Genomic DNA, 14556 nt, shown 5'->3' with positions numbered 1-14556 from the left:
TTATTCTGAGGGAACAGAAAAAAAAAAGGAGAAAAGAACAGAAAACAGAATCAATTGTAGATTTTTCTTACTTAGTTGAAGTTGATAACTAGGTGAATATATCCCAGGAAAAGAGATGCCATGCATCAAATTAGTGGTGACACCTTCTCGGCACTCTTCCCAGGCTACCTAGTGAGAAATCTGTCTTCCCTTCCACCCAATGGTTAAGAGATAGAACAATGTGTTCACTATCCCCCTTTCCACCAGTTCTCTTTTGGGGGGGGGAGGGGGCGCTTAAAAATATCCTCTCGTGTGTCTTAGATGCAGGATTTTAGAAGGTTGCCATCTGTGGATGCTGGGGTGTGGGTTGTTCTCTGAAATGTGCACTCCCTAGCGGTGTTCACCAGGGTGGGGCCTGATCCTGCTTCCTCCACCCTAAAATGCCATTGACTGCAGTAGGAGCATGGTTGGGCCCCATATGCTGCAGAAACACACTGGATTTAGATGTTATAAAGTCAAATCACTCGTCGGAAATGTACTGTACAGGGAGTCTCCAAAGAAAAATAGAGCCGTTTCAGTGCCCATCTAGCTCCCAAATAGCCCATTGTCATACTGGCTTTTCTTGTATAGAGGAGCAGCGGGGGAGCAGAGCAAGGGAGTCCATGGTAGGGCAGGAGTGAGCTGTGCAGAACAGCTCTGCTGAGAGCCTGGGGATAATACCTCTTCTTCCTTCTTTGCAGTTTGCTCCCTTTATGTTTATTGTAAATGAGCTCTCCGCTGCAGGGCATGGATCAGCGGTCAGGTAGCGCTCCCCGTCAATGTGCAGTCAAAAAAGTGAACAGAATGTTAGGAATCATTAAGAAGGGGATAGATAATAAGACAGAAAATATCCTATTGCCTCTGTATAAATCCCTGGTACGCCCACATCTTGAATAGGGCGACCACATCTGCACGCAGTATCTCAAAAAAGATATATCGGAATTGGAAAAGGTTCAGAAAAGGGCAACAAAAATGATTAGGGGCATGGAACGGCTTCTGTATTAGGAGAGATTAATCAGACTGGGTCTTTTCAGCTTGGAAAAGAGACAACTGGGGAGGATATGACAGAGCTCTATAAAATCATGATTGGTGTGGAGAAAGTAAATCAGGAAGTGTTATTTCCTCCTTCACATAACACAAGAACTACGGGTCACCAAATGAAATTAATAGGCAGCAGGTTTAAAACAAACAAAAGGAAGTATTTCTTCACATAATGCACAGTCAGTCTGTGGAACTCTTTGCCAGAGGATGTTGTGAAGGCCAAGACTATGAGAGTATTAAAAAAAGAACTAGATATGTTCATGGAGGATAGGACCATCAATGGCTATTAGCCAGGATGGGCGGGGATGGTTCCCTAGCCTCTGTTTGCCAGAAGCTGGGAATGGGTGACAGGGGATGGATCACTTGATGATTACCTGTTCTGTTCATTCCCTCTGGGGTACCTGGCATTGGCCATTGTCGGAAGACAGGTTGATGGGGTAAATGGACCTTTGGTCTGACCCAGTATGACCATTTGAATGTTCTTATGTCAGTACCTGACCTGGGCCAGGGAAGCTAATGATCCAACCAGGACCAAATTCAGTGATGAATCTTGGTCAGGTGCCACCTGGGGCACTCTGCACATAGGCTAAGAAGCAGCTCTCCACTCAGGAAGATGATCTTAGAACAGTGTTTTTCAAACCATGAGTCACAACCCAGTTCTGGGTCACGGCATGTAAGGCACTGGGTCACCTTGCTCTGGTCAGAGCCGCCGAGTGGGATGTTAAAAGTCCCGTTGGTGGTGCTGTCCTCCTAAGGCAGGCTAGTGCCTACCTGTTCCGACACTGTGCTGTGCCCTGACAGCGGCCAGCAGTGGGTATAGCTTCTAGGCAGGGGGGCCACGGGACTCTGTGCGCTTTCTCCACCCCAAGCACTGGCTCCGCACTCCCATTGAGACCCCCCAAACCCAGAACCCTCTCCAGCACCCAAACCCCTCATCCCCAGCCCCACCCCAGAGCGTGCCCCCCCTGCCCAGAGCCCTGTCCCCCTCCCACACCCCAACCCCCTCATCTCCAGCTCCCTTGGGTTGCAGGCATCAACAATTTTCATCAACTGGGTCCTCAGAAAAAAAGTTGGAAAACCATTGTCTTAGAAGGCTAAAAAGGCAAGGCACAAGGCCTGGACTCTCTCCTGCTGGGGGCTGGACCTGGTCGGCTTCTCAGGTCCTGTCCAGCCCCGCCCAGGACTGCCCATGGGGGGGGCAAGTGGGGCAATTTGCCCCAGACACTGGGCCCCACAGGGGCCCCCACGAGAATGTTGGAGGCTCCCCTCCATCTCCGCCTTCGCCTTCCCCCATCCCCTGGCACCTCAGCGCGCCGTGTCCAGGAGCGGCCCTGGAGAGCCCTGCAGCCACATGGCCTGAGCTCCTCCCGCTCAGAGCCGCCTGGTAAGGGGACGGAGCTGCAAGCTCTGGCGGGCCAAGCAGCAGGAGCTCCTGGACACAGCTCGCTGAGGCTCTGGGAGAGGGGGTAAATGGCATGGTAAGCCCCTCTGAGCCGGGCACCCCCCAGGCCTGACCCCCAGCTCCGAGCTCAGCCCCTCTGAGCCGGGCACCCCCGACCCCATCCCCCCACAGCCCTCACCCTTAGCTTTGAACCCAGCCCCTCTGAGCTGGGCACCCTCCTGACCCCATCCCCCCGACCCCATCCCCCCACAGCCCTGACCCCTAGCTTTGAAGCCAGCCCCTCTGAGGATGACACCCCCCAACAGCCCTGACCCCCANCCCTAGCGTGGCACCCAGCCCCTCTGAGCTGGGCCCCCTCCTGCCCCCATCCCCCTGACCCCATCCCCCCACAGCCCTGACCCCTAACTTTGAACCCAGCCCCTCTGAGGCTGACACCCCCCAACAGCCCTGACCCCCAGCTCCGAGCCCAGCCCCTCTGAGCTGGGCACCCTCCTGACCCCATCCCCCCACATCCCTGAGCCCAGCCCCTCTGAGCCGTGCACCCCCGGACCCAGAGCCCAGCTCCCCACCCAGCCCTGGGCAACAGTAGTGCCGCCCCCAGGCAGCAACAGCCCATTGGCACCAACCATCACCATCACCCAGTGACAGCCCATTATATAATTGCAAATGTATACATCCCATTAAAGCATTTATAATAATGTATTTAGTGTATTTTCAAATTACATTCAAAAATTAATTTTAATAATAAAATTTCACTGATTATTTTTTACATTTCCAAATACATGTTACTATAGTATTGCAACTTTTTTTTATGGAAGGGGCCCCCGAAATTGCTTTGCCCCAGGCCCCCTGAATCCTCTGGGCGGCCCTACCCCCCCCCTCTTTTTATGAGTCTCTCCCTCCTGCTCTGCCTGGCGGGGCTGGGGTCTTATAGCACAGGACCCCCACCCCGCGCTGCCCAGGGGAGCCAGGCTGAGGGACAGCAGGAGGCAGGGAGCTCTACAGCCATGCAGGCGACTCTTCTCCCTGCCTTTCCCCCGCGGAGCTGGCAGCAGGGGGGTGAGGGCCCCCAGGGGGCAGCAGGAAAGGGGGCAATGGGAGGCAACTCCCCACCCCCCACTGTCAGGGACTCGGTGTCAACTTTCCGATCCACCTTAAAGCATCTCCCCGCGTGGCTGTGATTCCTGGGTGGGGTGTTGCCCGGGGAGCGGAGGGGGCTGGCGCGCGGCCCCGCCTTGCAGGGTTGTACCTGCCCAGCTGCGTCAACTTTGTCCCAGTCCCAGCTGGGTCGGGACGGCGCGCGTGGCGTGGGGCAGCCGGGACCGGCCGCGGAAGGGGGTAGGCTCGCGCCACGGCTTGCAGCAGCGTTGGGGCTTTTCCCCCCTTCCCGTCGCGGGGCAGGCCGGGCTCGGTGGGTTTCCCTTGGGAGTCTGGGCTTCCTCCCCGCCGCCCCATTGCGTGCCAGGAAGAGCAGCGAGAACTTTCCCCTGGGGGCGGCTTGTGTCCCAGGCTCGTCATGCTGCGGACGGGAGGCGTTTATGCCGGGAAAAAGAGGAAAAAGCCGGTGCAGAAAAGGTAGGTGTGTGTGAGAGACAGAGAGCAGCTCCCCTTCCCGGAGCGTGTGTAAATCACCCGTGCCCACCCCTGGGGCTTTGCAGGGCTGTCTGGGGAGGTGCGGGTGCTGCCTCTGTTTGCTTTAATCAAAGGGCAGGTGTTTCCTCTGCCCCTGGCTCCTGCTCGCTCCAGTGTCCAGGCAGGTTGTCCCCTGGCTCTAGTCCTTCTCATTGGTGCTATTCAGCGTCCTCGAGTTCCTTTCCCCCCTGTCCCTGGACAGACCTCGCAAGGCTTGGTTCTCTGCTCCCCCTTTGGCTCACTTATGTCTAAAGTATTTGCTCCAGAACTGGTTGTGAAATACACTCCGAGAGAAGCCTCGGTCTCTGGGATGGGGCTGCTGAAATAGCTCACGGATTCTCTGATACCACTTAAATCCCATCTGGACTGCATTGTTTGACTGTGAAATCTGAAATTGTCCAAAGACTCACACAAAAGTTCACTCTAGATATATGTGCTTCCCTGGGTTCACTTAGCAGCTCCACTCCAAAGACAAGTTAACTCTTAAAAAAAAGCCATTCCCATGGAAGAAAGAGAGCACAAGGGTATTGTTTCCTGCTTTGGGAAGTCTAGTCAAAATCCTTCCCAGGTTTTTTAAAGTTATAAATTCCCTTTGGAGCTGTGAGAACGTGACAGAAATCTCCAGAAAATGAAATGGGCAGTGGTTTGTGGAATTTTGGGACATTTGCTCTAAGTAATCTAAGGATGACAATCCAGGCTCTGGGCCAGGTTCTCAGGATGTCCTCCAAGTAGATCAGCGTGGTGGAGACACTGGGCTATTCTTATACTAATAAAACGAATCAGGTTTTTCTTCCTAGTGCCCTAGAGGAAAGATGATTCTTTCCGCTGGAGCTGCAGTGAGAGAGAGAGAAACCTTTGCCCTTTCTGGAGTGCCAAGTCAGGGCAAAAGATAATGGCTCTGATTCTCCACTGCTTAGTAGGCTGTGCAAAATGCTTTCAGATCAGAAAAATGAGTGCTTCATGCTCACTTTGTATGGGTGTAAATGATTGCACAAGTTTTGGGGAAATGGGGAATCAGGATTCCCCTGCTGTCTCCTTGAGATTTCCAAAGCGCTTACCATTTCGAAATGTCTACTGGGTTAGTGTTGAAACATTATAATATAAATGTTTTATATACATATCAGATTAAAATTAAGTTTAATATAATATAAAAGCAGTAATGAAATGCGTTGAAACAATAAAGTTGAAATGAAACAATTTGACATTATCAGAATGATTCATTTTGACACTTTCCCATCAAAAAATTCACTGAAATTGACACATTTTCTAATGGAAAACTGTTCTATCAAAAGTTTTGCAACTAACTCTACATGTGACCATATCCCAGACCCAGAGCATTCAGAGTACTTGGCAGTCCCTCCTCAGAATGTGCCAGGACTGGAAGACAGATAGGCATAGGTGGGGCAAAGTGCAGTAGGAAGGGAAATTATGTTTGTTAAAGCAGGGCTGTTTGGTCCAATATCAATTCATTCAAATTGTTGGGGGTGGGAGGTGGGGAATAGGTTAAATACCATTTGTAAATATAATTAATATATGAGATGCTATTAATAGGCATCCCAATAAACTGTATATGCAAGACAAAGCCAGGAGTATGTATCTTATCTTATCTCCTAGAACTGGAAGGGACCTTGAAAGGTCATCGAGTCCAGCCCCCTGCCTTCACTAGCAGGACCAAGTACTGATTTTGCCCCAGATCCCTAAGTGGCCCCCTCAAGGATTGAACTCACAATCCTGGGTTTAGCAGGCCAATGCTCAAACCACTGAGCTATCCCTCCCCCTTACCTACTCCTTACCTCGCATCTTTGTTTAACTATGCAATATACATTGCTGCCCCAAACAGAAAACCGTAACTGATGTTATTAATTTACAGCACAGGCACTATTGCAGTTGCAGGTTCACCAGCTTGCAATAGTTCAGCTTCCTGCAGTGTTTCCCATGCTGAGTGTAGAGCAGTGGTTCTCAAACATTTATATTGGTGACCACTTTTGCACGAGTGCGACCCTCCCCCTTATAAATTAAAAACACTTTTTAAATATTTAACACTATCATAAATGCTGGAGGCAAAGTGGGATTTGGGGTGGACGTTGACAGCTCGTGACCCCCCACGCAATAACCTTGCAACCCCCTGAGGGGTCACAATCCCCAGTTTGAGAAGCATCGGTGTAGAGGAATACTGTAGCAAATGTAAGTAGAATGGTGCAGTGTGATAGTGTATAACAAATCCAGTTGTCTTTGCCCTGTTAGAGAACAGTTTTATTACCAGCAACACCCCTGCTGTTTATGTTGGTGTTGCTAGGTTTGTTGACAGTTCCATCATAAATTCTGGTGGGAGAAACTGCTTTGGGCCGCAGCCCAGTGTTTGTTTGCTGAGTTTCACACTGTAAAACATACACATATAATATAGCTGTGTCTTGTCATGGCTCTGACAAGTAAACAAATTCAGAGAGCTGACCCATTTAGCGGGGAAATGTTTGTTGTAGCACAGAGTGGGGAGACTCCTATTACTCAACAGTAACTCCTTTGGCCAATGAAGGAGCGGTTTGATGGGTACTCCTGTGCAGTTGCTGGCAAGAAGGACTGCAGTTTGAGTCTTACGAATGGGGAATTAAAGAGAGTGAAATGGGGTAGTAGGGGGTCTCATGGCCTTGACTAGGACACAGGACCTAGACAGACCAATTTTTAATGTATTAGCCCCGCAGAAGAAAAATCTCAAGGACTAAAGTAGAAGAGCTTGCTCTAGGAACTCCACTGAACCACCTTAACATGGGAGAAGTAGGCTGTCTAGTTTGGATGTGAAGGGACTTCTTAATTTCTCATGCTGGGAGCTGGAAGTGCTTATGAGCATAATTGTACTGTTCTCTTTAAATCTGGAGTGTAAAGCCAGGCTGGCAGGGCGAGGGAAGGTTCTAAGAGAAGCGCTACAGTAAAGCAGGGGCAGAGTAGCTTTAAGGATGATACTGGCTTCCTGATTCTAACACAGACCCTTGTTCAATGTGTGAAGAAAGTGACTTTCAGTGGTTTTTTACCAGTGTCACAAGGCCGTGCTTTTATGCAACGTTAAGGCCAGTGTGTGTGGGGAGAGGCACCAGTGGATTGCGAAGCATGTTAGTGTAACTTGATATTATGAACTGTCTTTATGGTCAACATTTTCTGGTAGGAATTAGGATTTCATTTCTTCCAGAAAGAAGTTATGTTACACAACTTTGAGTTAAACGAGGCAATTTGAAATAATATGTCTGGAGGAGGCTCTCTTGAGGAGAAATAGCTATCCTTTGCATTACTGCTAGATTAAATACTGCTTTGAATCTGCATTACTATGTGTGAGTTCGCTGGAGGAACCGGATCCAAGAGGTCTGGTTGGGTGCTAGGATGGGTAATGAGCTAGGATATCATCCCCCGGGTTGCTGTGTGAAACCAGCACAGGTTGGCAGTAACTGATAGTCACTAGGTGACAGCTGCCTTTCGGAGAGGAGCTGGTCTCGCTCCAGCTCCACAGTGGATGTGTGTGTGCTTCGCAGATGCCACTGCCATGGCAGCCTCAGCAAAGAGGACAAGCAGGGAAGTGACGTAGGACTGAACTGTCCTTCCACCACCAAGAGTGGACGGGTGGTCTGGTCAGGTCAAAGTGATTTCCCTGGTATACATTATTTACTTTATGGGTAAGTAGTCTGGTTAAGGTAGAACCCCAGCTATTCTGTACAGACTATCCCTTTCCCTATGATTTCCCCAGTGTCTAATGAACAACCTGTGCCTCTTTACAACATCTTCTCATCCATGGAGACCTTGGGAGTTCCTTGTGTGTTGAGCCTGGAGCATTTAAGAGGAAGCTATTGTAGAGGCTGTTTAATTTAAGCCTTCTTCCTAGTAACCTAAATTTAGCTCCCTCTTTCTGACGCTTCCCTGCATCGTTGGTTAGTAGGTACCATAGATTCCTCCATAGAGCACTCTCAATGTTCATCTGGATGCTACAAGAGATCCTTCACCCTTGCACCTGACTGGCAACTCACCAAAAGCCTCCCACTGCCTTAGCATACTCAGTTATCATTATTTCTAAGCAGAGCCTCTTGTATCATTGCTATCTGCCTATTTCTCCTAACATTGTCCCCATCTCCTGGAAGGACCTTGTGAGTGAAGAATGATCTTCTTCTGCCTTTACTAGAAAGTGGGCCCCCTCTAAGGAAATTTGTCCCAGATCTAAAATGCATTAGATGCCTTAAATGGGGCAATATAAGAGCATTACATTTTGTTCTGCTTTTTATAATCTTACAGTTTGTGTAAACTAACTTTACTGAACTTCTGTGAACAAGCTAGTTTCTGACTCCTTCTACAAAGACAAACAAACAACTTTTTCATTAGATAAGGATCAGACATCCAACAATCTGATTGTCTTGAGGTACAGAATCACTTGTCTTCTTAAACAAGAAACATCTATTAAAGAAAGCAACTATGAACTACAGACTCAACCAGGCTTCCACACAGTTTGAGTTCCAACTTAGTCTCTCGTGTACCAAGCAACAAACCTTTTCTCAGACTCTGTGCAGCATGCAGACATATAGTCGTTGAATAGTACACTGCAAGTATGTTGTCACACATATTACTTTGGTACAATATGTGAAAATATCATTAAAAAATTAACAAAAAAATTACAATTGTGCGATAAAAATAGTCATGATTAATTGACTTTATATTATTTTTTATTACAAATATTTGCACTGTAAAAAAGAGAAACAAAAGAAATAGTATTTTTCAGTTCACCTCATACAAGTACTATAGTGCAATCTCTTTAACTTGAAAGTGCAACTTAAACAACACAGTGTAAAACTTTAGTGCTTACAAGTTGAAGCATAATGGGGCATACAAATATTTAGCATATCTGGCACATAAATACCTTGCAACACCGGCAACAACAGTGCCATGCCTGTTCTCACTTTCGGGTGACATTGTAAATAAGAAGTGGGCAATATTATCTCCCGCAAATGTAAACAAATGTGTTTGTCTTAGCAATTGGCTGAACAATAAGTAGGACTGAGTGGACTTGTAGACTCTAAAGTTTTACATTGTTGCAGTTATATAAAAAAATAATTCTGTATTTGTAAATTACACTTTCATGATAAAGAGATTACACTACACTACTTGTATGAGGTAAATTGAAAAATACTATTTCTTTTTTACAGTGCAAATATTTGTAATAAAAATAATATAAAGTGAGCACTGTACACTTTGTATTCTGTGTTGTAATTTAAATCAATATATTTAAAAATGTAGAAAAATATCCAAAATATTTATAATAAATTTAAATTGGTATTCTATTGTTGTTTAACAGTGCGATTAAAACTGTGATAATCACAACTATTTAAAAAAATTAAATTAATTTGTGTTGTGTTAATCCCATGCATTAACTGCAATTAATCGACAGCCCTAAAAAAATACTATGGTGAAATAGTGGTCAATCCCTTTTTAAAACTTGAAAAATAAAGCTTCCTATTTATTCTCCTTTCTGGACTCTCATGGGCAGTTTTTGAGTAACAAGAGAGCAAAGAATCATGTTTGATGTAGAACTCTAAACCTAGATCATTTTATTTTCTCACTCCTAAAAATCTGGAACTGAAAACTCTAGTAAAGCATTTTTTTGTTTAAATTCTCATCCTATCTCTACATGGATCCATTGCTCTAGCCCAAGTTTAAACTTCCGATGAACAGATTCTGTAACGAAAGTGTGACAAAGTCTTTGAAAAATGGATTCTAATTATAAAGTAGTTAATCCTACTGTGACGAGTTCCCACCGGGGTGCCACTGAGCCCTGTGACGCACTAGCCTGGGCTCCCTCTCACACTGTGCTGCTGTGAGACGCTGCAAAGCCCTCCCAGCTTGCACTTTCACCAGCATTCACACAGGTAGGGACACACCCAGCTGCAGTTACACGCCGGCTCTCCGACCACCAGCCTAGGACCCCGGAGCAAATCTATCCCATATATGAGTTTAATACCCGGTCCACCTCTCCCTCAATGTGAAGAGGACCGTGCACACTTGTGGTAACGAAGCTGAGATTTTTCCCCAGACACCTTAATCAAATGCACGCTGATCTGGGTTAAAATATAAAATACGTTTATTAACTACAAAAGGGTAGATTTGAAGTGATTATAAGTGATTACCTAGTAAGTAAACAAAACCGCAAACTGAGCTGTTCATACTAGATAGGTAAGATATGAATTAACAAATTTTCACTCTGAGTGATAAACAGGCTGGCACGTTCTTAAGGCTTCAACTTCTAGGCTCTAAAGTATTACATTCTTTTTTTAAGTTGGGTAGGTTGGCTTTCCCAGATTTTCATACACAGGCTAGAAATCCCTTTAGCCTGGGACCATCACTTCCCCCAGTTCAGTCTTTGTTTCTCAGGTGTTTCCAGATGTGTGATTGTAGAGAGAGTGAGGTACCATCATGATGTCATTTCCCCCTTTTATATCTTCTTCCCACTTGCTGGAAAGCTCATTTGCTCTGACCTGGGTCAAGCAGTTCCCATTGTGTGGTTCTCTTAAACAAGTGGACAAAGAACATGCAAGCGACTATTTGATGACGATTAAGATTACAGTGGTGCACAGATGGAGTTTGGGAAGGGCCTAGCAGAGGGGGATGTGACTTGTGCCAGGTTTATGCTGATAGTTCCCTTCTTATTTGCATTTTTCTTTCCATCTGTTAGCCCGAAGCCACCACCTCCCGAGGGCGTACTGTCAAACCCCTCCAAGCGGCACCGGGACCGCCTCAATCAGGAGCTGAACAAACTGACGAGCTTGCTGCCCTTCCCTGAGGATGTCCAGGCCAGGCTTGATAAGCTTTCCGTCCTCCGGCTGATTGTAGGATACCTGAAAGTGAAGAGCTACCTCATGGGTAAGTGTCAGCAACTCAAAGAGACTCCTGTGCTGAGACTGGGAGGGCTTCCTGGCTAGATGGTGTTTAGGGATGTTCAGGGATCTGCTAGGCAGCATTTTATCTTCTTCTGAGCCAGATGGCCTCACAGTCCTGAATGCAATTTGTGCCAGAATGAGCTGCCACTGGGGAGGAGGGAGCAGTCTTAGGGCAGGACAGACCATGCTTCCTAGAAAACTGGATTGATGCTCCCTGTTTGTTTGTTAAGGCCAGGAGAGCAGAGTGGCTCAGGGCTGCGCTTTTAACTCATTACTATTAAGCTTTAGTGGTCGGAGGAAATGGGCCATGGGAGATTTGTGCTTGCCTAGAGGATGGACTTGGGAGGTTGAGGCAGAGCAGGCTAGCATCCCCACCCTAAGTGGGGGAAGGCAGGCTCACTTGTCGAACTCCAAGCAAAAACTTCTGGGAAGAGGAGGAGTCTGAGGCCCTTTTTAATGGACGCTGTTCTGTGACTTAGTCAGTGCTTGTGAGAGTAGCTTGTGGGAGGAGGTGCTGCCCAGGTAGGAACATTCCTTCTTGATGAAGCCTGTTGGCTCTGTGTTGGAGAAGACCCTGGGGATCAATATTACTAAGCACTTTGGGGGACGGGCCTATACACAGGTTCATGAGACTGCCTGGTTTTGAGAATCTGCTCCATCTAGATATTCATCAAAGGGTTGGCTCCAGAAATCTCACTTTCCGGGTGCAGTGCTTCTAGGAATGAGGATAGAAATCTCACTCCTTCCTCCCCTGTCTGTTTCCTTCTGCTCCTGGGAAATACAGAGGGTGCAATGGGGAAAGAGGAGATACTTGTAGGTGGCCAACTGCTTAGAAACATAAAATGGAAAGCACCCCAGACTCACCATTGCCTGATGGCTGGAGTTGCAGGGACGGTATCATGGAGAACGCTAGTGGAGGATCCCTGTGCTTTTGAGAAAGATGAGAATCTCGGCCAGGGAGTCCTAGTCCAACATTCTATTCTTGCTCCTTGCTTGACTAATAGCACAAGAATGCACGTGGTAAAGCATCTAATCCTATGTAGGCTCCTCAGGTAACCGTGATGTCGCAGTTGTGGTCCCAGTTTTAGGGGAGCAAGAAGCAAAACATTCAGCCATAACCTTCCTCTGTCTTGAAATCTTTAATATGCTAAATATAAAAGAGGGGATTTCAAAAATGCACAGTGTTGGCCTATCTCTGCTCTCCATTGATGTCAAAGGTAAAACTCCTACGGCTGTCAAGGGGAGCAGTTAGGCCAATGCTGAATGATTCGGAAAATCCGTATTGTGATAAGTTTTATCCTAATTTTAGTTGAATGATATTTATCTCCATGTGTAAGCCTTAGTAGTTCTACCCAGCGGACAGAGGGATTGAGATATGGTCGTATTTAGCAAATGTAGAGCACTCTAAAAAACAAGTCACTGTTTCTGTCTGGGAATTTGATAGAGTTGTTTTGGTGTCCATTTTCAATGTAAAATCTGCAAGGTGGTTTGTGATTCCACTGAGCACGTCCTAGGTAAGGGCTGGTCAAAATTTTCCCATCAATTTTTTTTTTTTTTTTTTTTTTTTGGTAGAAAATTGTGTTTTCAACTAACTGAAAATTGTCACAGAAAATGGCTGCTATCCTCAAATTTCTGATTTTTTAATTGGAAAATTCTCTTCCCCCTCCCCCACCCCTAAAAATAAATATTCAGCTATAAGCCAAACAATGTTTCAGTTTTGGTTTTCAATGAAGAGTCAAAATTTCCTGTAAGGGGAAAAACATTTTTTTTCATCTAGCTCTGGTCCTGGGGTTCGTTTTGGTTGGCCTGGGCTTGGTTGAAATACCATGGTATTGTAAAGGGCCTGATTCAAGACAAATTACATCCTGTTTCCACATCACAGAAACCTGCAGACTTCCACAAGGAGAACTGAAAGAAAGATGTAGGTCATGGGCGGGTGTACTCTGTAGCTTTGGAACCGTTACGACATTGTGGGAGCTCTAGTACTTTTCATTGAATTGGGCACAAAATGAAATGTGAATCTTGATGGTTCCACTTAGTTTTCTAAACTCTTGGGGTGGGGTAGGGGAGAAAAGTATAATTATGTGCGTGTCTGTGTTTGATAGACAGCTCTGGACAGCACTCACATATGGTGATGGGCGTACTGTAGGTACCTAGCTATAACAAGAAGATGTTGTCAATTGGAGTATTTTATTCAGTATAAGCATGTAAGTTTTAAATATTTCTGTTGATAAGGCCGCAGAAAATCTCTACATTTGAGCTCTGTAAGGGTGGGACTTGTTCTGTGCTCCCTCCCTCAACATGACTTATTTCAAAGCGAAGAGATAATTGGTCTGGGCTGCTGTACAGTCAGATCAGCCTTTGATGTGGTATCCTGGGAAGTGTTTTGCTTTGGAGAGAGGCTGGGAGGGGAGAACGGAGTCACTGTCTATTTTTGGTCTTCCTCTGGGCAGAGAGACTGTTCTTGCAGAGAGATGCTGTATCTGTGCCCCACTGCATTGGGGCACTGTGGTGTGCTACCCTTGTGTGTTCTGCCGTAACGTTGCATTAGCAGGACTTTTGAACTGGCTGTGGCTCAGACCTGAGAACATCAGGGCCAGTTTGTGGGCTCAGGGAGGTGCTCAGGACATGCCAGGGGTGGTCATGCTTGTTGGGAGGGGTCATGGACTTCAAGTTGGGAGAGAACTGAGCTCTAATCCTGCTTCTGCTGCCACTGACCCACTGCGTGCCCAGGATGCACTCATTTGGGGTGCCCCCATTTTTGGCGGCTGCGCACCCAGGGTTTCATCACCACTTACTGGAGTTGTGGATTCTCAACCCCTCTGAAAACCCTCGGTGTCTCAAGACAGATGCTTTTATGAAGGCTTTGGCCTTGAGGTCTCTGCCTTTATTTTTCCACCTGTAAAATGTGGCTTACAGCTTCTGCAGAGCTCACAGGGCCATTGTGGCTTAATGGTTTCATGCTGAGAAAGCACTTTGGGATCCTCTGATGGGAGTTGGAAGAGCAAGGCAAAGGATTAGTCAGCCAGGCACAAAGCACTTCTGAGGAACAGCACCGATGGTTCCATTCAGCCTTCCATTGCTAGAAGAGTGGTAGCTCTGATAAGCCTTATCCAGGGGCTCCCACTGGAAATGCAGCAGCTTCCTGGCTCTCTCATGGATGTGCAGGTCTCTTGGGAGTTCCTATCTAACTACAGGGTATGAGGAGTTCATAGCCCACTGCAGTTAATTATTTTAATAGTTTAATTCTCTGCTCAGGTTGTAGTTGGAACAAGCCCCACTCTGAGCCTTTGCCACCAACTATACAACCATCACCTCTGTTGGCATTGGCTCAGGCATCTCCCTTTGCTCTTCACCCCATGACAGGTTACTGCCTTCTGTAAGAAGTCCATTACCAAGCCTGTCCTACTTGTCTTAGAGCCAGGGTTCTCAGACTTTTGTGCTGGTGACCCCTTTCACACAGCAAGCCTCTGAGTGTGACCCCCCCCTTATACATTTAAAACATTTTTTAATATATTTAACACCATTATAAATGCTAGAGGCAAAGCGGGGTATGTGGTG

At 46.8% G+C, this 14556-nt stretch overlaps 1 protein-coding gene across 3 annotated transcripts in view; it reads left to right on the top strand.

Moving 5' to 3' along the window:
* The first annotated feature begins 3451 nt into the window (after window positions 1-3451).
* The window catches only part of LOC117885124 (aryl hydrocarbon receptor-like), a 132296-nt gene continuing 121191 nt past the window's right edge, over window positions 3452-14556 (top strand). For 2 of the 3 annotated variants that reach the window (XM_034786293.1, XM_034786291.1), the window contains exons 1-2: window positions 3452-4036; window positions 10791-10978. In XM_034786293.1, coding sequence (XP_034642184.1) covers window positions 3978-4036; window positions 10791-10978 — 247 coding nt within the window. In that variant the 5' untranslated portion in view covers window positions 3452-3977. The remainder of the gene's footprint in view (window positions 4037-10790; window positions 10979-14556) is intronic. The other variant, XM_034786292.1, reaches the window with a different exon arrangement.

This window comes from Trachemys scripta, chromosome 11 (genome assembly GCF_013100865.1).
Source record: "Trachemys scripta elegans isolate TJP31775 chromosome 11, CAS_Tse_1.0, whole genome shotgun sequence".
NCBI classification, from domain to species: domain Eukaryota; kingdom Metazoa; phylum Chordata; order Testudines; family Emydidae; genus Trachemys; species Trachemys scripta.
The sequence above is the reverse complement of the archived record's forward strand: the minus strand, read 5'-3'. Positions and strand labels throughout refer to the sequence as shown.